The sequence below is a fragment of the Gigantopelta aegis genome, chromosome 6, assembly GCF_016097555.1.
Source record: "Gigantopelta aegis isolate Gae_Host chromosome 6, Gae_host_genome, whole genome shotgun sequence".
Classification (NCBI taxonomy): Eukaryota; Metazoa; Mollusca; class Gastropoda; order Neomphalida; family Peltospiridae; genus Gigantopelta; species Gigantopelta aegis.
Window position 1 is genome coordinate 82,848,421 of NC_054704.1, and position 23,644 is coordinate 82,872,064.

The following is a 23,644-nucleotide window of genomic DNA, read 5'->3' on the forward strand; positions in this document are numbered from 1 at the left end:
TTCCAGCCAGTGCACCATGACTGGTATGTACTACCCTGTCTGTGGGATGGTGAATATAAAAGATCCCTTGCTACTAATGAACAAATATAGCCGGTTTCCTCTCTAAGACTATATGTCAAAATTACCAAATGTTTGACATCCAATAGCCTATGATTCATAAATCAATGTGCTCTAGTGGTGTTGTTATAAACAAAACAAACCTTTTTCATACTCATCATGAAGCCTGCATTCATAATTGTTTTTTTAAAGAATGATGAAACACTGGTAAAAGAAATTTACGAATGAAAAATAGCTGATTTTTAACAAAATGGTCATGGTATTGCCAACTATTGTATTACACATTAACCTATAATTATTATTTTTTTAATTGAACACAAAAATTATTTTGAAATACATGATGCTGTAATATAACTAGTTTTAAAATGTTTTAAAAGGCAATTATCTAAAGAACTAGCTCTCTTGTTAAAAATAAAATAATGAATTTGTATCAAAGATGTCTTGGATGTGTACATAAAATATTGTATTTAGGTTTTATAAATAAAATATTTAATGGTAAAAAACAAATTCAATGAGACTTTTTTAAAAATAAAATAATGAATTTTTATCATAAATGTCTTGAATGTGTAAATAATATATCACATCAAGGTTTTAGAAATAAAATATTTAATGGTAACAATTTTTAAATGCAACTTTTTATAAATAAAATACCGAATTTGTATCATAGATGTCTTTGATATGTACATAAAATATCATATATTTAGGTTTTAGAAATAAAATAATTAATTGTGACATTTTGACAATGCTTCCAGAGGAGAGTTTAATGGCGAAATTCAATAAGTTGATTCAAGGTGCTATCTGGTTGTCATATTAAGCTGTCACTGTGGAGAGATACTGGCAAAGACAGATGACATTAAAGACAACACATCAATCACCAAACACCATAAACTGACACCTGGAAAGCTGATCCATGTAGAAAAGGGAGATAATAAGGCACTAATACAAATATAACATGAGATGTAGATTAAGGTAGTGTCGAGGGCTATTTTGGAATGAAAAAATAGATAAACCTTTTACAAGGCTGATACAGTGATTGTCAATATGATGACAGTAAATCTTTATTATTATTTTTTTTTTAATTTAGGATCGGTACAGTAAAGGAAGGAAGGAAATGTTGTATATAACGATGTACTCAACACATTTTATTTACGGTTATCTGGCGTCGGACATATGGTTAAGGACCACACAGATATTGAGAGAGGAAACCCGCTGTTGCTACTTCATGGGCTACTCTTTTCGATTAGCAGCAAGGGATCTTTTAATATGCACCATCCCACAGACAGGACAGCACATACCACAGCCTTTGATATACCAGTCGTGGTGCACTGGCTGGAATGATAAATTGCCCAATGGGCTCACACTGACTGCATATGAAGCAAGCACTTTATCACTGGGCTACATCCCACTCCGGTAAGTAAAGGTCTTCATATATGGTGACAATGATATCTTTATAAAAATTAAAGTTTGTTTTGTTTAACAACACCACTAGAGCACATTGATTAATTAATTATCAGCTATTAGATTTCAAACATTTGATCATTCTGACATGTAGTCATCAGAGGAAACTCACTACATTTTTCCATTAGCAGCAAGGGATCTTTTATATGCACTTTCCCATGAACAGGATATTACATACCATGCCTTTGACCAGTTTTGGAGCACTGGTTTGAATGAAAATAAACCCAATCAGTTCATTGGATCCACCGAGGTGGTTCAGGCCTTTATTAAAATGTCTTAAACAGTGAACAGAAAATTTCACCAAATTATAAATTAACTTAAAAAATTGCAGAAACCCAATTATTTTCTAACAAAATGTCAATTCCTACATAAAAATATTTTGCCACATTAAAGCAAAATTTGCCAACTGTTTAAATTATTTAAATTTGCAAATATCGAATTTAGTAAGTGACAGAGCAAGTCCAGCTTAATTTTCAAATGTGAATAAATAGCAATTAACTCCTAATTAGCAGTAAGGGTTCTTTTATATTAACTTTTCTTCAGACCGCCGGAGTGTCGTTAAATGTTCATTCATTCATTCATTCATTTATACATATTTTCATGCTTATATCCATTTAAGGTATCTGGTAGGATAGTGGGTTAGTGGTTCGTGAGAGAAGTCAGTGTAGCGGTCTTACACCTAGGCTATTTTAGAGATTAAACAATGAATAAATCTTAGCCATGCTCATACAAATGAATGTCAGTATGACATCAAAGAAACCTGATTAATCAAAATATGATGTGACTGGTCTATCAAATGTCATAATACAGATGAATGTGCTGCCCTAACTGTCAACTGTATATAATTTAAGACCCATTACATAACTGCACGTGTTTGTGTAATTTATAACGCTATTTTATCATTGTTATTTCCGTTTATGAAATGGCAGGTTGCATGTACATAGAGTTTTTAATAACTAAAGCGAAGATTTCAGTAATTTTATTTACAGTTATATTCATGCTGTCCTGGGCACACACCTCAACTATCAGAGCTGTCTGTCCAGGATGGTGGGTTAACGGTTACTTATTAACGAGAGAGAAGTCAATGTAGTAGCCTTACACTTGCTCTGGGTGGGAACCGGTACCAGGATGCAAACCCAGTACCTAGCTACCAACCAAGGCCAGTGATTTCAGTCAGCAGCAAGGGATCTTTTATATGTGCCATATCTCCCATATGTAAGACAACTTGCACCATGACCTTTTACATACCTGGGGCAGGACGTAGCCCAGTGGTAAAGTGCTCGCTTGATGCACGGTCGGGCTAGGATCGATCCCCGTCAGTGGGCCCATTAGGTTATTTCTCGTCCCAGCCAGTGCACCATGAATGATATATCAAAGGCTGTGGTATGTGCTATTCTGTCTATGGGATGGAGCATATAAAAGATCCCTTGCTACTAATGAAACAATGTAGCAGGTTTCCTCTCTATCACTATCAAAATGACCATGTGTTTGACATTCAACAGCCGAAGCTGAATAAATCCATGTGCTCTAGTGGTGTCGTTAAACAAAACAAACTTTTCTTCTTTTTTTTTTTTTACATATGCAACAACCTACTACATCCAATTCCACACAGTGGCAGATTTAGGGAGGGGGGTTTGGGGGATCTGATCCTTCATGGACTGCTAACTAGTGACATTGATACTGAAGCTTACAGTAAATATTGGGAGAATGAGAGGGGCAGAAGTACTAAACCAAATAACTTCCGGCTGGGTCAAACTTCGAGGTGCACCAAACTTTTGATAGAGAAGTTAACACTACAAGTCTTGTGATTGGTGATAAATATGAGTGTGTTGGTTGTAAAAATAATTAGTTTCATCTGGGGGAAAATATGTATGCAATTTTATTTCATCTAGTACCACTGTGTCAAGTAGCCTTGTGCTTGAAACATGTATGGGGTACCTGTAAAAAAAACAGTACTCACATTTTATTGGGTATAATACACCTGACAGGATTTAGCTTTGTCAGTGTATCACTTGCCTGAGGAACTTGGGTTGTAGGATCAGACCTCCTTGGTAGACTCATTGGTTATTTTTCCCATCCCAACCAGTGCCTAGTCACTGATATACATGTATTAAAGGCCATGGGAAATACCGCTAATGAAAAAATGTAGAGGCAGAATTTATCAAATGTTTGACATTCAGTTGTCGATGATTAATTAATTAATGTGCTCTAGTTGTATGATTCACCAGCCTCGGTGGTGTCGTGATTAAGCAATCGGTAGGTACCGGCTTCCACCCAGAGTGAGTTTTAATGACTCAGTGGGTAGGTGTAAGATCATTACACCCTCTTTTCTCTTACTAACCTCTTACAACTAAACCACTGTCCTGGACAGACAGCCCATATAGCTGAGGTGTGTCCAGGACAGCGTACTTGAATCTTAATTGGATATAAGCATGAAAATATGTTGAAATGAAATGTATGATTCATAAACATAACAAACTTTAATTTTACAATGAATTTATGACCAATTTACAAAACAGTAAGTGCCCTTTTCATTGCTGCACTACTTAATTCCTTGAAAATCCTGTTTCCACCTGTGCCATATACTTAGTTATTAGTAATAAAAAAACAAGTATTATGCAAGACATATTTTATTTCTGAAAAATGTCAGAAAATTTCACAAATGGTTTGTTCAATATGATTTATTCTTTGAAGTTTACATAAATAGTTTCAAAGTTGAAATGCTAATTTGAATATGAAAAGTCACATTTCTACCATAATGACACAATAAATGTATACTAAACACCAAAAGAAATATACAAATAGTCTTTTCAGGCTGTAACATTAAATTTTGTCCTTAGTAGAGATTTACACATACTGAGCTTTAGTAGAACTACAGGTTGATACACTGTTTTTGATTTCATAGATTTGAGTATTTGTAATCAAGTAAACCTAGTTTAATTACAAGTAAACCATAAACCTGATTGTGTTTAATGCTTGCCGATGCACGGTCAGTCTGGGATCGATCCCCAATAGTGGGCCCATTGGGCTATTTGTCATTCCAGCTAATGCACCACAACTGGTATATCAAAATCTGTAGTATGTGCTATCGTCTCTGTGGGATGGTGCATATAAAAGATCCCTTAAGTTGCTACTAATGGAAAAATGTAGCGGGTATATCAAAGACATTGGTATGTGGTATCCTGCATGTAGGATGGTGTAAATAAAAGATCCCTTGCTACTAATGGAAAAATGTAGCAGGTTTCCTCTCTAAGACTATATGTCAAAATTACCAAATGTTTTACATCCAGTAGCCGATGATTAATAAATCAATGTGCTCTAGTGGTGTCATTAAACAAAACAAACTTTAAACTTTTGATTGTGCTTCTTTTGGTGTTCAGCATATGTAACTACCACTTCACACATTATATTCTTAAACACTGTAAATGAACAGTGACAACCAGGACTGTTAAACACCGGTGTTAATTTCAAGGTGGTCTCATTATTGAGTGGAATTATCTAGTCTTTAAAATATGGTGGTAACAAGAGCAGTAGTTTTATCAAATAAAAAGGTAATATCTTAAAAACACATTTCACTGTAACATTACTAACGGTTTCTGATAATCAGAATTTATTATGTCTAGGTCTATAAAACATGAAGTTAAAACAGAGGGGTGGTCTCGAAACCAGCTTTGTTGTAAAACAGATTTCACTGTATGTACATAATACATATAATAACAAAAACTGTTATGATATAAACAGAAAGTTGAAGAAAATACACCACACAAATGGTCTGCATATAACAATATACCGTACTTAAAAATCGAATAAATCTTCCTAATACGGTTTATAAACCTGTGACAGAAGATAATAATACATTAAAGTTTGTGAGCCACATACCTATCTGTTGTTGAATGTTGCGAACATTATTTCATCCACAATGAAACAAGAATGATGATAATTATGAACATATGCTATGCTAAATATAAAATATTTAATAAATAATTATATATATATATATAAGTGACTAGACATACTGATATTCTTCGGTCTTGATAAAATAAACTACAAGGTATTGCATTAAGCAATCATTTCAAGGTACATTTCCATAATGCATATGGAAGGAAACGTGTTAGCCATGTGTGTGCTAAGATAACGCCAACATCAATACGAGTGTGAATAAACGTAAACATCTGTTGCAACTAGTCATTCCAATCCCACACAATATTGTTCTGACAGCATTCAACGTAAACAGTAAACAGTACTTTGGAAATGTGAATTCATAAGCTTGCCTTACAATTACAGTTATTAGCTTCATGACCCAAATGCTGTTGTGTCTACTGTTAGGTTTAGTACCTACACAAGCACTGCTGATATTACCAATGGCTTACATAACAAGATGATACATCAATAAATGTGTGTAATAAAAGTTAATGTGATGTAACTGTTGCACTTGTACCCATTAAGAAATCCTAACTGAGGTCATAAGAATCATGGCTGTTGTTGGAAATCAAAGAAAACTGATTTGAAAATCATTCCCTTTCCAAAGGCAACACCCAGTTTTATTTTGTTGGTTTTACAAGACAGCCATTTTCTATTTCCCAACTTTGATAACACACATAAAGAAACACACTAACAAGTAACCTCCATCATGGACATATTGTCAAGGTAGCTGAAGGGTGTGCCAAGAACAGCTTGCTTGAACATTAATTTGATGCAAGCACAAAAATAACTAATTGGACATTCCTGCAGAGTTCAAATTTTTCTTATCAAATTAGTTTGCCATAGGACCACAATTTTTTCTACTTGACCCACTTTTTCAATCTTAATATATCTTAATAGTACGCAATACATGTAGACATATTACTTACTTTTTTTTCTCTTTTTTTTCAAGACATTGGAAAAATTATCAGTCATTGTAAAAAAAAAAAGAAGAAGATTTGTTATAGCCGTAACACTATAATAAACTAAAATCTATCATAAATTAAAGTTTAGCATAAATTAAAATACAACTGTCTCAATTAAAGGATATAAGATTGGTTTTGTTTAGTTTGGTTTTGCATTTTAAATATTTATTTAAAAAAAAAAAACTGGGGGGTATGGGGTAGTTGGTAATAGAATTAAGATATTTTAAAAATACTGCAAAACAATCTGCCAAAAGTAAATGCAACCATAATGCTTTTAAGAAAGTCAGTAAAGTTCTATAAAATATAACAGCTCTGCACAAAACAGAGCCCAGTGGTTATATATCAACAAAACTATAATAGCATGCACTCAATCAGGAATCACTATGGTAACAGATTATGATCAATGCAGAATGTTAATTATGTGTAAATACATGTATGATAGCATATATGAGATAAATATGACTTGTCAGTTTAATCTGTTTTAGGTTAGCTATGATATAAATACTATACATGTATATTAATAAAGATTACTGCACTGTATATAAATAAAACATATTACATGTATATGTGTGTGTGTGGTATATGAAATATATGACATGAATTGTGGTGAACTATTTCATTACCCAAACAAGAGCCAGGGGATATATATTATCAAACACGTTTCACAGATGTTAATCATCACTATGCCAGCGTAATAAGTTATTTATTATCTGAATGTGGATATGCATAAAACATAGTAAATAATGGGGGTTTTATGGGCTCAAAATCATTTGAGATACAGAGATGAATGTAACATCATTCATTATATAGCATGTATGTAGATACCATTTATTCTGGATCATGATATTGTAAGACTATGGGTTGAATTTATGAAGATGTTTTATGTTAAAACGGTGTTGAAGCATTGTAAATGTATGTAGTTACACGCATGTAAGACAAAAACAGTCTTTGTAAATCTGGCCCTATTTGGTCTAGCTCTGTCAGGAATTTTTATGTGGTAAGGGAGAAAAAAGTCTACAATTTGTGTTTATTGTGAAGTAAATATATAATATACAATAATATAGTAACTGAACCAAAACTAAAAAAATGCAAGTACTAATTAGTTGCATTATTTTGTTTCAGTAAATATTATTTACAAGCTAGGTTAGTTGAAGAGATTGCTTGCAATAAAATATTTTACTAAATTGGCAGTGGAATTTTGTTTAATCTGTTTTGGTTACACAGAAATGCATATGACAGAGTTATAACTGTGATTGCTTAACGGCTTGATTTCAGTTACAAATATTATTTTATCCCTAGTATGTTACTTTGGGGTTAGACTAGAATGCCATTAGTATACATTTCAGACACTGACAGTAGTATTAAAAATATTAAACCCTACTTAACCACTGCTAAAATAATCAGCTGGTTTACAGGAAACAACCTCTGATACCCTTCGTCCCCCTCAAAAAAATTAGATGTTTTTAATGAATCATTTAGGATCATTTATGTTTTTTCTTCTTCTCTATTTAAAAAGACTACTATTAACCATTAAAAAGATTGCATTATTGTCTAGGGATGTGTGCAAGATTAGTTTTTCTAGCTCTTTTCTACCAATTGACTACATTGGAAATAATTCATATATTATAAATATGTACTGGTTTTAATTGAAAAAAAAGAAGAAATTGCTCTACTGCCAATCAAAGATGGTAGGTAATTCATAGCATGGATGGTTTTTATCACATAGCATAGATTTTAAATTATACTTGCATGAAGGCTTTAGTCAATAAAATATCAATTTTATTGAAAAGTGTAAAACCAAATAAATGCCAAAAAATAGCCACAACAAAATATTTGACAGTGTATACCGGTACACACATACAAATAGCATAATACTGATCATAGAATATGTTACACAGTATCTTGTTCCATTCATAATCCATCACAGAAGAGTTCCATATGGCACTTCACTCTTTAACAACAAGTTTACATAATCACTTTTAAATAATCTAGTTACTTCCCTTTGGTAAAGTAGTACCGGGGGGTATTTTACTTTTGCAGTCAACATTTCATACAAAAAAGAGAGAGAGAGAGAGAGAGGTAGAGAGAGAAAAGAAAAGTAAAACAGTGTAAAAGTTTGTAAATTAGTTATAATAACCTACAAATGTTCTTATTTGTTATTTTAAACAAGACATTCCTGAAATTCCAAGTTTTAAAATTATGATGCAAAGGGAAATAACTCTAAAGCAACTGAATGGAACCACGTGTAAAAGGTCAATGGGTGATAGATGTCCACATGTGTTACGGCAAGAGAATGTGTAATCTTGCTCAACAGTTTTTATTTCAAGATATTCCATTTTCTGAATATTCTCCATTGTTCTTTGAAGCATGCTGTTTTACAACAAGAAACAATTCTCATAAATAACATTCTTTCGCACATATTCCATATTTAAAAAAAAAATTAATATAAAAAAAAAATCACTCTCAACTCCAGGAAAATTGTCTGCTGATCATTCTGAACAGACGTTCGTTATGTGGTTTAAAAAATTTGTTTAGTTTTTTCACAACAACCGGATCTATATCTGGATGTTTCCGACCCTTACTTGCACCCAGACACCGCTCCATTGTTCGGTTCACCCTATAACAGTAGAACCCCCGAGTCTGGTTGAAATACACACTATCATACGTGATTCTGTGGTCCAAGCCGAGAAACTTTTCAACTTTCTTGATTTCGGAAACTGGATCGGTAACGAGATTATCGCCATCAACAATATGCACCTGATCTTTAGAGAAGATGTTGAACCAGCGAGAAAGATGCTGGTGATAAACACTGACTTGCACGGCTTTATAATGCGTGTTTATCTCCCCTGTGTATGGGTCGAGAACGAGTTTCTCAAACTCTTCCAATGTTTCGTTCTTTCCCAACTTGTTGTAGTAGATTTGCGTGTAGTCAGAAATCACCCTAGTTGTTGGATGTCTTAGCAACACCACAAGCTTAACAGAGTTGTTCATCCGCCATATTCTAGATGGCGCCACATGCGACACAAAATATTTCGGAGTCTTCTCCAGTGTCACTTGATCTGGCCTGGAGGAAGGCATGCTGTTCATGTACCAGTCCAGCCCGAGGTGGTATTTTGTATTGTTGTCAAAGAAATGAATTTCCTGATCTGCAGCTTGAATTCGAGGATGGAGATTCAAAAACTCCAGGAGTGCTCGCGTCCCACATTTTCTCACTCCGATTATGATGCATTGTGGGAGTCGGCGTTGCGTCCCGTTTGAGTGACGCTTCTCTGCCAGTCGTGCTTTTTCCTCCAACAGCTTCCTGAAACCGCCACCTCCAGCGACGATGACACTGTCCAGAGGAGACGTGTTGATGCTGAGGGAGTCTAAGATGGCGCTGTTGCAGTAGAAGACGATGTAGAAGAAGAGACAGAGGGGCAGGCCTGCGATCCACACCCGCCGAGATTTCCTCATCGCTGTCACCACATTGGAGGCATTCAGTGCTGCGTCATGGTTACCATGTTGCAAGGGAATGGTTTCCGCACCAGCGTTCTGCTGTTTAGCATCGATAGAAATATCTGTTTTGAGGTCACGGTTATTGGTCATTACAGCTATTCATCTGAAACAATACGAAATACAATACAATAATGCAATAAATAAAATATTAAAATATATTAAAAATATATAAACACATGTAATGATGAATAATATAATATAAGAATTATAAATAGTGATGACTATTGTCGCTTTAAACTAAATTATTATTCGATACAAAATACTAATGATAAATCATAAAATTAAAAAATATATTTAAGCATTCAATGTATACATAATTAGTGTACACAATAAATTAAGACAATAAATATACAGCTTTTAAATATATATATATTTTTAATTTAATCTATAAATGTTACCAAATGTTAAACAAAATATTCAAGATTAAATTTGAAGCATTCAGAGTACACAGCTGGATACAAGAACTTAAATGTATACTTTAAGAAAAAAAATCACCAAAAAACTAATAAAAGCAAACAACTGACACAACACAAATATGTGATATAAACAAACATGCCACATGGCTAAGACAAACAATAAATCTATTGGTTAATTGAAAAAAAAAAAAATTACATCTTTCTGACAACCTCGTCTAAGGTGACTAAACAATCACATAAAAGTGACAGGAATTGCCAGTATAACAACACTGGTGTGTATAAATAAACAACTGTCAACAATCGCTATCAATCGCAAACGTGCTAAAGTCACACCAGGAAAAACAAATTCATGACTTGGTGCTGGTGGGTTGGCCAAGATAGAACAAGCAGCCTCAGTTCAGGCCATGCTTAATTTTAACACTGTTACACAGAAAAAGCTATTTACCTGCGGTCAATCATGTTTGGCCGCTTGAAGTGGACAGAGATTGAATTGTTGACCAACTATCCATAGAAATGAGATCCGTCCGCAGTAACTTGATGAAAAAAATAAGAAGACAAAGATCCTTGTCTTTGTGTTAAGATTATATTGATTTCTTTATTTGAATTTGTCATAGAGTCGTCCTTATATTTCACTGATAACGATATTATCTGCATACATGTATATATGTATTGTTTGTGTGGAAATATTAAAGCCAGTTTTTCATTGTACAAAAAAAAAATGGGGGGGAAAAAGGGGGAAAAAAGATGAAATTAAACAAAAATTGTTTGTGTCCATCATTTATTAATAAAGAAATTTTCATTATAATTCATGATCATTTTATAATTAAATTTATACATATCTGAAGAAAAGAAAAATCTCTAAACAAAAATGGCTGCATTATTTTTTTTTCTAACTTAACACTTTAATAAAAGGTAACTGTAAAAAAAGCTTTCCGTTGTTGATTTGTTCAAAGAATTTTCAAGGAAATCTGTCATGTTAAAAACTGGTAGTTGGAATTTTAACCGTATAATATTACTAAGATTTAATGGGATTCTGTGAAAAAGTAATGAAAAAACCCTAACAACATTCACAAAACAATCATTACAGATAAATGTGTCTTGTCTAAAAATATATATACAGGAAAACCAAGTTAAGGTAGCATTATAAATTGGTTTTATTACATTTAATGAATAAATGAATGAACAAACAAACAAATAAATATAGAAATGAATGAATGAATGTTTAACAAAACTCCAGTGTGAACTCTCATTAGCAATAGGGTACAACTCCCGGGGGAAAAGCCATGCAAATATTGATTAATATTGTCTGAGGTGTTCCTAAACAAATATGTCTGCTGTATAATGGTCCTGGTAAAATAAATCTGGCTATTGTTGTGCAGACAATTTCAAACTCTTTTTTCATCAAGTACAGTTTTCCTTATTAATGATGGAACAACTGAGACATGCTTCAATGCATTTTGGAGCATATATGAGAGAGAAAATAAATCTTGACAGACCAATATCCTTTGAATCAGCCAGACAATAATTCTCAATATGTTTTTACTTTAAGTGTTTTCTTTTTTAACCCTTTTGACACGCTTGACTAAAATTAATGAAAACAGAATTATTGGTGAAACGTCCTCCATTAGTTCTTGCTGCTGGCAATATCAGTGGTGTCTTGACAATTAAATGAGTTTGGAATAAAACCACCATCTAAACTCCATGGCTACAGATTAAAAGCATTATAAATTCATAACAATAAGTCTTTATGACTGATAGATACATTGACAGAAAATGTTTGTTAATTTTTTAAGGTCCGTTTTTTGTTGAAAGAAATTGCCTCTACCCATCATTCACACTGGAATCTTACATATATGTGTCAAAGATGGCTGGTTAATGACAATATAATTGGCAATTTATCGATCATATGGGGAACAAGGTCAGAACCATAATTAATATTTTATACCTGATGAATCCTTTTGTTTTTTCTCGATCTATTACATGTAAATAAAAATGTATTTATTGTGTGGTGGGTATGTAAAAAGAAAACCTACACCTTCTCTCATGTCTAAAACGTAATGATAATAAAAGCTGACCAAAAATACATTTACAATTTTAGTGATACATTTAAAATTAAATAGAAAAAAAGAAGAAAAAAAAGAAAAAAAAAAAAGACACAAGTGTAATTTAGTGGTACAAAATTCTCAAGATGTTAATAAACACAGACACTAACACTATTATTCCTTCACATAAATTCGCGTAATTTCAAACACATTCCGAGATGTCAGTGAGAGGCCGTAGATTTCAATAACTGTAGGTCATTCATTGCAGCAAATGACAATTTTGAGCTTTAGAGTGATTTCACTGCCGATAGGGCTCCCACCGCCTGTGCTAGTATGATTTATTGGATTGCCATTGCCTAACAGGAGATGCGCTAGTCTACACAGACTTAACCAATTCCCTTTATATCCACTAACAGAAAAGAAATTCAGAATATTTACAGAGCATATTATGTTTTCAGATTACACAACTACATGTAGAAAACTGCATTACTGACATTTAATCACAAGGAAAGAGGGAGAAAGTGAGATTTTTTTACTCAATCATAGATGTTTGCCTGAAGTACCAGGGGTGGCTGGATCAATCCCTTTCAATAGATTTTTTTTTTTTTTTATCCAATCGTTGCTTCATGTATTTATCAAAGGCTGGTCAATAAATGCTTTCCTCTCTGTGGGAAAGTGCACATAAAATACATGTTCTATTATTAAATAAAAAAGGAATGTGGTTCTTTTCTTGGTTACTATAAAATAAGCCCAATGTATCCAGATAAGCTGCAATAAAGCATCTTTCATTTGCATTTATCCCCACAAACATGATAGCACATACCATAACATATAATTCACAAAACTCTTTACAGGCTATTAACCTCTATCTTCAAGGGGGTATGCATGGAGGGGGGTCTTCGGGGACGGGGTTGGACACCCCCAGCAGAGGCTAACATAATTTTCACAGTGCAATATTAGGCTATTCATATACGTGTCTAGGAAAAATGTTTATAAAAGTATCCTCTACGTTCAAATATTTGACACACACACACACCCCAGGTTCAGACCACGCTACACCCCTGGTTTTGCCCACAGACAGCACAGCACATCCCATGATGCTTGATATATCAGTTGTATTACGTGCTACTGGTTTCAGTGCCCTGCATTCATGCGCAACAAGACATTGTGCTTAGTTGGATATGGGCATATAAACATGAGTTCTACCATCACATACATGTAGGTACTTTGATAACATACTGTATTTTCTGTTCTATTTTAATAATAAACAACACACTTTTATTGCTTTACATAGTGAATGAAAAACAATTTTTTTTTTGATTATGTTAAACAATTAATACCCTCCCATTCACCACCTCACCCCCCCCCCCCCCACCTCAACCCCAAAAAAAACAAAACAACAACAACCCTCAAAACATTATATATATACTTCCAAGATCTTTTTAAAAAACACATTATTTTAAAACAAATAAAGTACAAAATGAGGTTTTTAAAAAAAGGAGAAAAAGTTGAAAATAGACAATTGGTCTAAATTTATTATGTCCAAAGTGATCAAAGTATGATCATCAAACTGTCTTTACAAAAAATAAGACAAAAACAACACAATTTTGAGAATTTCAAAAAGAAAAAGATTATATATAAAAGACAAAAAGTACTAAATGAGGTAGAAAAAAACACACATTGAAAAACCCCAGACAGAAAAGAAGGTAACAAAAATTACTCTAAAACTATTTATGTCCAAAGTAATAAAGTAAATGCCACCTCACTGCATTATCTGCAGACATCGTTCATAGAAATTTGAAACTGACATGTTAATTGCAAGCAATCAAAATGCTGCAAAGTAAATTAATCTGCCAAACTAATTACATTTCCAATCTCTTGCAGTTTCCACAGAAACAACTTTCGGTTTTACATTTCACTCCCAAATACCCTTCACACCATGTTACGCTCTTTCTCTCTCATTCACAAAAACATCTTGAGGCAAAAGGGCGAAAAAAGAAAGAAAAAAAATTGCAATCACTAAAGTAATTCGACTAACCGTTGCCTTCAGCTTCCCAGCATATTGAAGATAGATTTTTATTATTGAACAGGGAACAAGCAGACACGACATCAAACACATGTCCAAATATAAGACCATTACGTTCGAATACAAGACCATTACTAGACCATTACAGTGGGAACTTTTTGTATTTGCTTGACTCATACAAATGCCGGACCTTCACCAATGGGAATACTGTATTTTGTGTTAATTACATCTTATCATATTTGTCTCATCACACACTTGAGTGAAGAAGCACTATAGGGCTGAAACGAAAGACGTACTGGTACTATATACAAGGTGTTTTATTAAACTGGAATCAATTACTGCGGTATATACGTGTGTGTGCTGATCAGCAACGTCGTTTTATTACCCCTGCTGTAAGGGTATCGCACATCACAGGCGATTGTGTGCCTGGAACACTGTTTCTGTTTCAATAAACCATGACAATACAGATTGGAGGATTGCTGGAAGCTGTTCAATAAAACATGTGCAGTTTAATCACATAGTAAACAAAACAAGCTTGCCGGTTACAGGCGGGGAAATAAACATCTATGTGGTAAAACCTGTATATACCAGAAGTAAAACAGATCTACATACCCCCAAAAATCAGCTATTATACTGACTGGTCCCAAAAATTAAAGAAAATATTTTCACTGTTCATTGTAGCTTTAGGTACATACTCCAAGTGTTCAAAGCTATACCCAAAAATCTACTATAGTAACCAGTGACCACTGGTTAGTAAAATTAAACAAATATTTTTTAAGTGTTCGGAAAAAAATACATTTATACCATACAATCTTCTATAACAACTTCTTGTCCTTAAAAGTAATGAGATATTTTTCAACTGGTCTTAGCTATATATAACGGAAGACAAATATACTTATTCCACAAACCCTTCTATTACAACCACTTTTCTATAAAGGCCACTTAGCTGTACGTACCAGGATTATAACTGTACAACAAAACCTGACTAAAGAAATAACTTCACCTGTTTATGTTAGTGTATACAGTAAAACCTGTCTAAACTGGACACCCATGGGACCAAGTAAAAAGTCTGGTTTTAAAAGGTACCCAGTTTAGACAGGTTATGTTCAATACAGATATTTAAGAATGGACTATAGAAAACATATGTTTTGAGGGAATTCCAGTTTACAGAGGGTCCAGTTTTGTGAGGTTTCTCTGTATTAGATGAGAAATATAGCTATACCACCTAACCTGTAGAGACAACTGCCTGTCCTTAAAATATAGTTTATATTCCCAAAAGTATGTATATATATGTATGATATACAACTATCACCTATTTATAAACTCCACATCTACTACATTCTTGGGTGGCCCTTATAGATGAGTTTCAAATATGAGATGCAGGAAAAGACATGCATATTGGTCTATGTACATAAATATTACACAGTTAAATGGCTTAATTTTTTTTTCTCTTTAAAAGCACACACTATTACCTGCCATGCAATTTTATGGTTGAATGTTAAATCACCTGACAAGGTTTCTCCACGTGGCGTTAAGTCACAATAAAATAAAAAAAACCGAAACATGTCGGAGAATTATGCGACTGCTCGCACCTCCACACAGCAGACTGTCATAAAAAATACAGATTACCATCGGCGGCAACTGTTAAAGCTTTTTACAGATGAAGATATCATATTTGAAAAATATTAAGCATGGTTAAAAAAAAGAAGAAAAAAAAGAAGAAAAAAACAGAAGAGAAAAAAACATTGTGTAAAGAAGAAAAGAAAGGAATGTCTGTTTAATAACACCTAAGCACATGGTTTCAAATTAGTGGTTGTTAGGTAATTTAAATTTATGGTCTCAGCTCACAGTATTATATAACCATGCTTTTACCAATATAAAACACAAATAAGACTACAGCTTTAATAAACGTGAGTGTTATGACCATCACTAGTTATCACCAGCGGTGTCCATACAACATACAAAAAGTTAAAGTATGTTTTGTTTAACGACACCACTAGAGCATATTGATTAATTAATCATCAGCTATTGGATGTCAAACGTCTGGTAATACTGATACATAAACATTAGAGTAAACTTGCTACATTTTTCTTAATGCAGCAAGGGACCTTTTATATGCACAGGATAGCACATACCACAACCTTTGATATACCAGTTGTGGCAACATACAAGTTTACCTCAGTGGTTTTAATTACAAAATGACAGAACTGTGCAGTGTTTCTAATGTTAAAATGAAGAATACTGCATTTTTATTCAAAAAAATTATACTGGTTACAGCCAAAGAATATCAATGAATAGGTGTATTACCGGTAGTAAGAAAATTAATATAAATGATCTAATCTAAATTATTTTTAAAATATACAGTGTAACCCTCAAAACCACACATATGAGGCCAATAAAAAATTCTGTTATCTGGATATCTGGGCCCAATTTCACAAAACATTGTAAGCCTAGTTTTACATGTAAACGTAAATCTACAACTAAACCACACTTCTTATTACTACTAATGGTACCACTAATATAGTTTGACGTTCACTTATTTCATTTGCTTTTGTCCTTAAAATGCTCAATCTTCCGTAATGATGTAATTTTCTGCATGAAATAGATGCCAAACACGTGTAAACGTATGACCGATAGTTGCAGACATAAACTTACTGATGTTTTGTGAAATGGGCTCCAGATATCAGGTTTTGTTCGAATGATGTCATTGAAAAACTTTCCACAGATGTTACTTTTACAAACTATAAATCTCAAACACTGATTAACAATCATGTATTTATTTGGACAAGTTAATGGCATTTTGGTCTTTTTTTCAAATAAAAAATTAAAACATATGGCTGAAAGATAAATACTGAGAAAGAAGTGTGGTCTGGGTTCCACAACTGTTTATACAAACTGGCTGAGGAAAGACATTAATTGTACATTTGCTGATACAAGGAAAAATAAATATTTATTTCTAAAAATAAATAAAAATTGAAATGTTTAATTAAAGTAACCATTTTTGCTTATTCTGTTTACACAGGAAGAAATAACAAAATTCTCATGCTGAATCCTGCTGTTACTGGTACAAAGACTGTTAATGTTTTATATTTTAATTTTGGGAAGACAAATTCCTAAAATTATCACATAGGGAGTAATTATGATAAATGAATATTATATTTATATATATATATTTACAATTTTTTTTTTTTTTTTTTTTTAATAAGATTCCAGTTAAAAAGAAACAAAAAAGATAAAAGATTTCTTCTTTTTTTTTAGAAATAATTTCTTTTTTTATTCCATCACACAGAAGGAAAGGTATTAACAATGAAATTAATATTTGCCAACAAGAGAATGGTCAAGAAAAAAATAAAAATAAAATAAACAGAAATAAACAAAAATAAAAATAAAAATAAAACTTAATAAAAAGTTACTATTACAATAAAAATTACTTCTTCAGCACTTTGTTGTCATGATGTATGTACTATATATAATTGCATGTACAGTGAAATCTCTCAATACCAGACCCTCTGTAAACTGGAATTCCCTCAAAACCAGATGCTTTACAGAGTTCCTTTTTAAAAACCAGGACAGAACTTAACCTCTCTAAACCAGATCCCTCTAAAAAACAGACATTTGTCTTGGCCCCAAGGGTGTCCAATTTAGAGGTGTTTTACTGTACAATCAATCAATCAATATTGATTGTACTATATGCCCAGTTAGGGCTGGAACAAAATACTTACATAAATGTATGCATGTTTCAGGACATTTACCATTCATAGATATACATATATAATAAAACATTATATATATTTATATGGAATACTATGGTACCACATTTTCAGGTCTTGAAATTAGGGACTCGACTAATAGACAAAGATATAGGATAAGAATATCACTACCATAGCAACAGGAAGTAATGAAATTTAATACACTTTCAGAGAATATTCTTTTTACAACCACTCTCACTCCTGATTTCTAGTTCAGCTGCGAATGTGCAATCTGGGCAGTGTGTAATCGGCCTACACCAAGTTTACACACTTTGGCATTAAATTGGAAACAGCCATTGATTAACTTGAAAAAACATCATTACCAGTAGCATCTGCTTTCACTGCCAACAGACAAACATGTCCATCACATAACAGGTTTTTTCCACAACAGCCCATAAAACACCTCATCTCCACTGACAGATTCAGTCAGTTATTGAACCTTAATTCTCATTTAAACTTGGTTGGCTGGCATTCTATTAACTTAGACCGGCACTCTTAGACAAGGTCGTTTCTGTGCTTGACCAATAGAAACATTTGCCAAGGGATATTATATATGTAGATTGATATCAGAGGAGAAACCTGCATATCAAATGTTACGGTTATTACACTAACGCTAAATGATAGCATATGACTTGTCCCTCAGCCACAGCAAAAAAATAAATAATAAATTTGGTTTGTTTACCAACATCACTAGAGCACATTGATTCATTAATCATCAGCTATTGGATGTCAAACATTTGGTAATTTTGACATATAGTTATCAGAGGAAACCCACTATATTTTTTCTAATGCATCAAGGGATCTTTTATATGCACTTTCCCACAGACAGGATAGCACATACCACCGCCTTTGATATACTAGTCGTGGTGCACTGGCTGGAATGAGAAATAGCCCAATGGGCCCACCAATGGGGATTGATCCCAAACTGAGCGCTTTACCACTGGGCTACGTCCCGCCCCTCCACAGCAAAAAGGATAGTCTGAAATGAATATTTGTCTAGATAGCGAAAATGAAAAACTGCTGCTATCACATAGCTTAAGCTATTCCCAATGAAAAGCAGAACGACATCTTTTATGTGCAGTTTCCAGTAGGTTGAACAGCAACTAACATGGCCTTTAATATATCAATTTTGGGTACTAGCTGGGAATGGAAGAAACAACTAACATGGCCTTTAATATATCAATTTTGGGTACTAGCTGGGAATGGAAGAAACAACTAACATGGCCTTTAATATATCAATTTTGGGTACTAGCTGGGAATGGAAGAAACAACTAACATGGCCTTTAATATATCAATTTTGGGTACTAGCTGGGAATGGAAGAAACAACTAACATGGCCTTTAATATATCAATTTTGGGTACTAGCTGGGAATGGAAGAAACAACTAACATGGCCTTTAATATATCAATTTTGGGTACTAGCTGGGAATGGAAGAAACAACTAACATGGCCTTTAATATATCAATTTTGGGTACTAGCTGGGAATGGAAGAAACTCAAAAGAGTCCACCAAATGCGAACAATCCCATAACCAAATGCACCATAGATAAGTAGTCTGACCGGTAGTTACATTCTGCCTGATAACAATAGACTAACAGAAAAAAGTTAAAGTTTGCATTGTTTAATGACACCACATGGATTATTTAACCAGAGGCTACTGGAAGGAAGGAAATGTTTTATTTAACGACACACTCAACACATTTCATTTTACATGGCATCAGACATATGGTTAAGGACCACACAGATATGGCATCAGACATATGGTTAAGGACCACACAGATATGGCATCAGACATATGGTTAAGGACCACACAGATATGGCATCAGACATATGGTTAAGGACCACACAGATATTGAAGGAAGAAACCTGCTGTTCGCAACTTCATGGGCTACTCTTTTTTGATTAGCAGCAAGGGATCTTTTATATGCACCATCTCACAGACAGGACAGTACATACCACAACCTATGTTACACCAGTTGTGGAGCACTAGCTGGAACAAGAAATAGCCCAATGGGGCCACCAAAGGGAATCGATCTTAAACTGACTGCGCATCAAGCGAGCACTTTACGTCCTGCCCCAGAGGCTATTGGAAGTGAAACATTTGGTAATTATGACTTGTATTAATCAAAGGAAACCTGCTACATTTTTTCATCAGCAACAGATCTTTCATATGCACTTCCCCTCAGACAGGACAGCATAAACCACAGTTTTTGCTATACTTTAAAAAAGATGCTGCATAATTAGTTATTCCTTTTTTATTAGTACTAACAGGTTTTTAATGTTTCCTCAGACATGATAACACATACCACAACCTCTGATATATCAGGCAGGGCTTTAGATTGAACTATTTAGCGTAACAGGTTTTTTGTCTGTTTTGAGCACAGAAGTAATGCAATAATGTTGTTATACATGTATTAACAGCAACTGAAATTCAGAAATGCAGTTCGTTATTTTACTATAATTAAAGCATAACATTTCAGTGATTTTGATGTTTAATGTTTCAAGGCCAGCATGTTTCAACTTAATTTGGGCACGATTATTTTTGGCATAAACATTATTGTCATGGCTAATTCTAAAGCCTTATCAGGTCTGAATGACTGGCTGCAATGGTTAAAAAAAAGAACAAAACAATAAAGAATAGATTGATTCAATGATTTCTTAGAACCAAGGCCAATGAACTGGCATTGTGTTACATGTACCTCCCACTCCATGTATAAATAAAAACACTGTCAACAGATCAGACAGTGACACATTTTCCTATCAGTAGGATTTCTTCATCTGTGATCTTGGTCCCTGGGGGCGAAAGCAAATCCATTAAGCTGTTTTGATGCTGTTGAATGCAAAATACTTCATTCACAGTGACAGTAATGTTTTAAACCAACCATTAGAGTCTGGTGCTTCTGTTCATCGTGTACATATTTCTAATGTAAAAAGCTTGCTTGACGAACACACAGCTTAACCAAGTCTCGCTGTGGAAACACATTAGACGGTTGAAGAAATCAATTCCAGAAAATTGACAACTTTTTTTTTTTTACATGCTCAGATCCATTCTTTGATAATGATGACATTATGTTTGTGCACAGTCAAACCTACGTTAAGAGATCACCTAAAACGAATGGGCATTCATGTTTCAAACTGGAAGCTGATTGACCAAAGTATAGGAAGCAACATGTATATTCAGCTATTCGGCTCCATAAAAAAACATAAATCTCTTATGCCTGACAATGTTATTGTAATATATAGCTAGCATATCTATCACAATTTCAAATAAAATGCACCAGCTGCTGGATTATTCTGACAAGTTTAAATAGGAAAGGAAAGGAGAATTTTGGTTTTTGATGCTTCAACACATTTTATACTACTATTATTATTAAAGGGTATTTATGTCCAACTGGTTATTGCAAAGTGATCTAGATAGAGATAGAGGAAACCTGCTACTGACACATAGGCTACTCTTATCAAATTGCAGCAAGGGTCCTCTTGTATTCCAGTCCTGGGACACTGTACGAATGGAGATAAACGCTGATGGGTACACAGATCTAACCCTGAAAGGTGAATGATTAAGACTGATCAATGAACTTGTAAAAAAAAAAAAAACCTGGCTATAAACTGAGAAATGGCTGTTATACTGTCATACTGACTTGTAGATTTGGTTGCATCACCAACAGGTTCTGTTGATGCAATTGGATTTTTACTTTGAGTTTGGTTATTAGTATTGACATTTACTGTTCCATCAAATGTCTTGTGTTATTTTTAGACTGGGAATTTGCTTAAACTTAACCAACTGATGCATAGTTAAAAATAGTTTTTTAAATTTTAATAATAATAGTAGCTGTATGTATAGTCCTTTTCACAACGTGCATTTGGTGAAGTTATTTCAATGAAATATTAACAATAAAAAAAAACACAAAAAACTTTTTCTTTTTTTTCAATTTTGATAATAATAACAGCCATAGTCCTTTTGGCAAGATAAAGTTATTTCAACGAGGTTATTTATTTGAAAATTACTCACAGAGGGCCATAAACCCCCGCTAAATTATGCCTAACAAAAACTGATGACCAAAGTGATTCCATAATGGTTTTTCATGGAGTCGTCAAGGAAACTGGGGAATGAGCAAGCACATAATGGTCTGACCTCTGGGTCACGGGATAGGAGAGACCTCTGAGCAATGTGGAATCACCCTTTATATAATGGCCATGCAGCTGTATGGAGTGGCATGTTTGTGAGTCACGCCAATAACACTCAGTCCGCACCTTCACTCATCCGGACACATCTAATGCACGGTCTGCAATTTAGTATCACTGTAACCCTTTATCTTCCGATTGCCACTATCCGGTATTGTCTAATGCCACAGTCTGCAATTCAGTATCAATTTGATCCATTGTTTTCAAAATGCAAACTTCAGATATGTGTAATGTGTGGCTCCATGTTAGTATTGCTTTCACCCATAGTATCCCCGTAACCCTTTATCTTCCAACTGCCACCATCTGGCATTGACTGGTACAGTCTGAAATTTAGCATCACTTTGACCCATTGTTTTTGAAATGCATACCGGTACTTCAGATATGTGTAATGTATGGTCTGCTATTTAGTATCACCATGACTCTTCATCTTCCAGTTGCAAACTTCAGACATGTGTAATGTGCTACTACAATTTAGTATTGCCATCATCCTTTGTGCTCCCATTTTTCTGGCTACACACCTCAGCTATCTGGGCTGTCTGTCCAGGACAGTGGGTTAGTTCTTAGTTCTTAGTGGTTAGTGAGAGAAAAGAGGGTGTAGTGGTCTTACACCTACCCACTGAGTTGTTAAAACTCGCTCTTGGTGGGAGCCGGTACCGGGCTGCGAACCCAGTACCTACCAGCCTCATGTCCGATGGCTTAACCATGACACCACTGAGGCCGGTTTATCCTCCAACAATATATTAAATATATAGAGTGTTGAGAAGGGGATAAAGAGTTAGTCAATCCTACCACTGACTACCTAATGCTAAAAGAGGCAACAGATGTGGCTCATTGTTGGAGTCGTTGGATCAATCCCCCCCCCCACCCCCCCTGTAGACCAAAAAATTATATCAGAAAGATCCAACACCCACAAATCTAAAAATGCCATCTGTCTATCTCTTAAATCATCGATTATTGGTTGTGAAATATTTTGTAATCCTGACACATAATATTCAGTAAAAAACACACTACATTTTTCCATGATCAACAAGGGATCTATTAATTAAATGCACTTTTCCACTGGCAGGACAGCACATATCATGACATTTGATATACCAATTGTGCCGAGGTGCCTAACACATGGATTGAAATTTATTATAATCTTAGCTCTTCATTTTCCAAATCTAAACAATCTTTTATTTTACTCTAACTGTGTTTGTGTGATTACATTTAATTACAGATCGCCAAGCACACTATCCTGGACACACATGGACTGTCTATTTGAGCTATATGGCCTCTCTATGAAGATATAAACCCATGTAACCAGACTTAACATCTGAGTTGGTCTTATTGT

General features: G+C 34.0%; 1 protein-coding gene across 2 annotated transcripts in view; it reads right to left on the reverse strand.

Annotated features, from left to right (window-relative positions):
• Positions 1-4,815: 4,815 nt before the first annotated feature.
• LOC121375523 (heparan sulfate glucosamine 3-O-sulfotransferase 5-like) overlaps positions 4,816-23,644 on the reverse strand; it is a 37,043-nt gene continuing 18,214 nt past the window's right edge. The window contains exons 1-2 of one of the 2 annotated variants that reach the window (XM_041503017.1): positions 21,569-21,673; positions 4,816-9,999 (exon numbers count right to left, since the gene is read on the reverse strand). In XM_041503017.1, coding sequence (XP_041358951.1) covers positions 8,865-9,986 — 1,122 coding nt within the window. In that variant the 5' untranslated portion in view covers positions 9,987-9,999; positions 21,569-21,673 and the 3' untranslated portion in view covers positions 4,816-8,864. Of the gene's footprint in view, positions 10,000-21,568; positions 21,674-23,644 lie in introns of those variants that run through there. The other variant, XM_041503016.1, reaches the window with a different exon arrangement.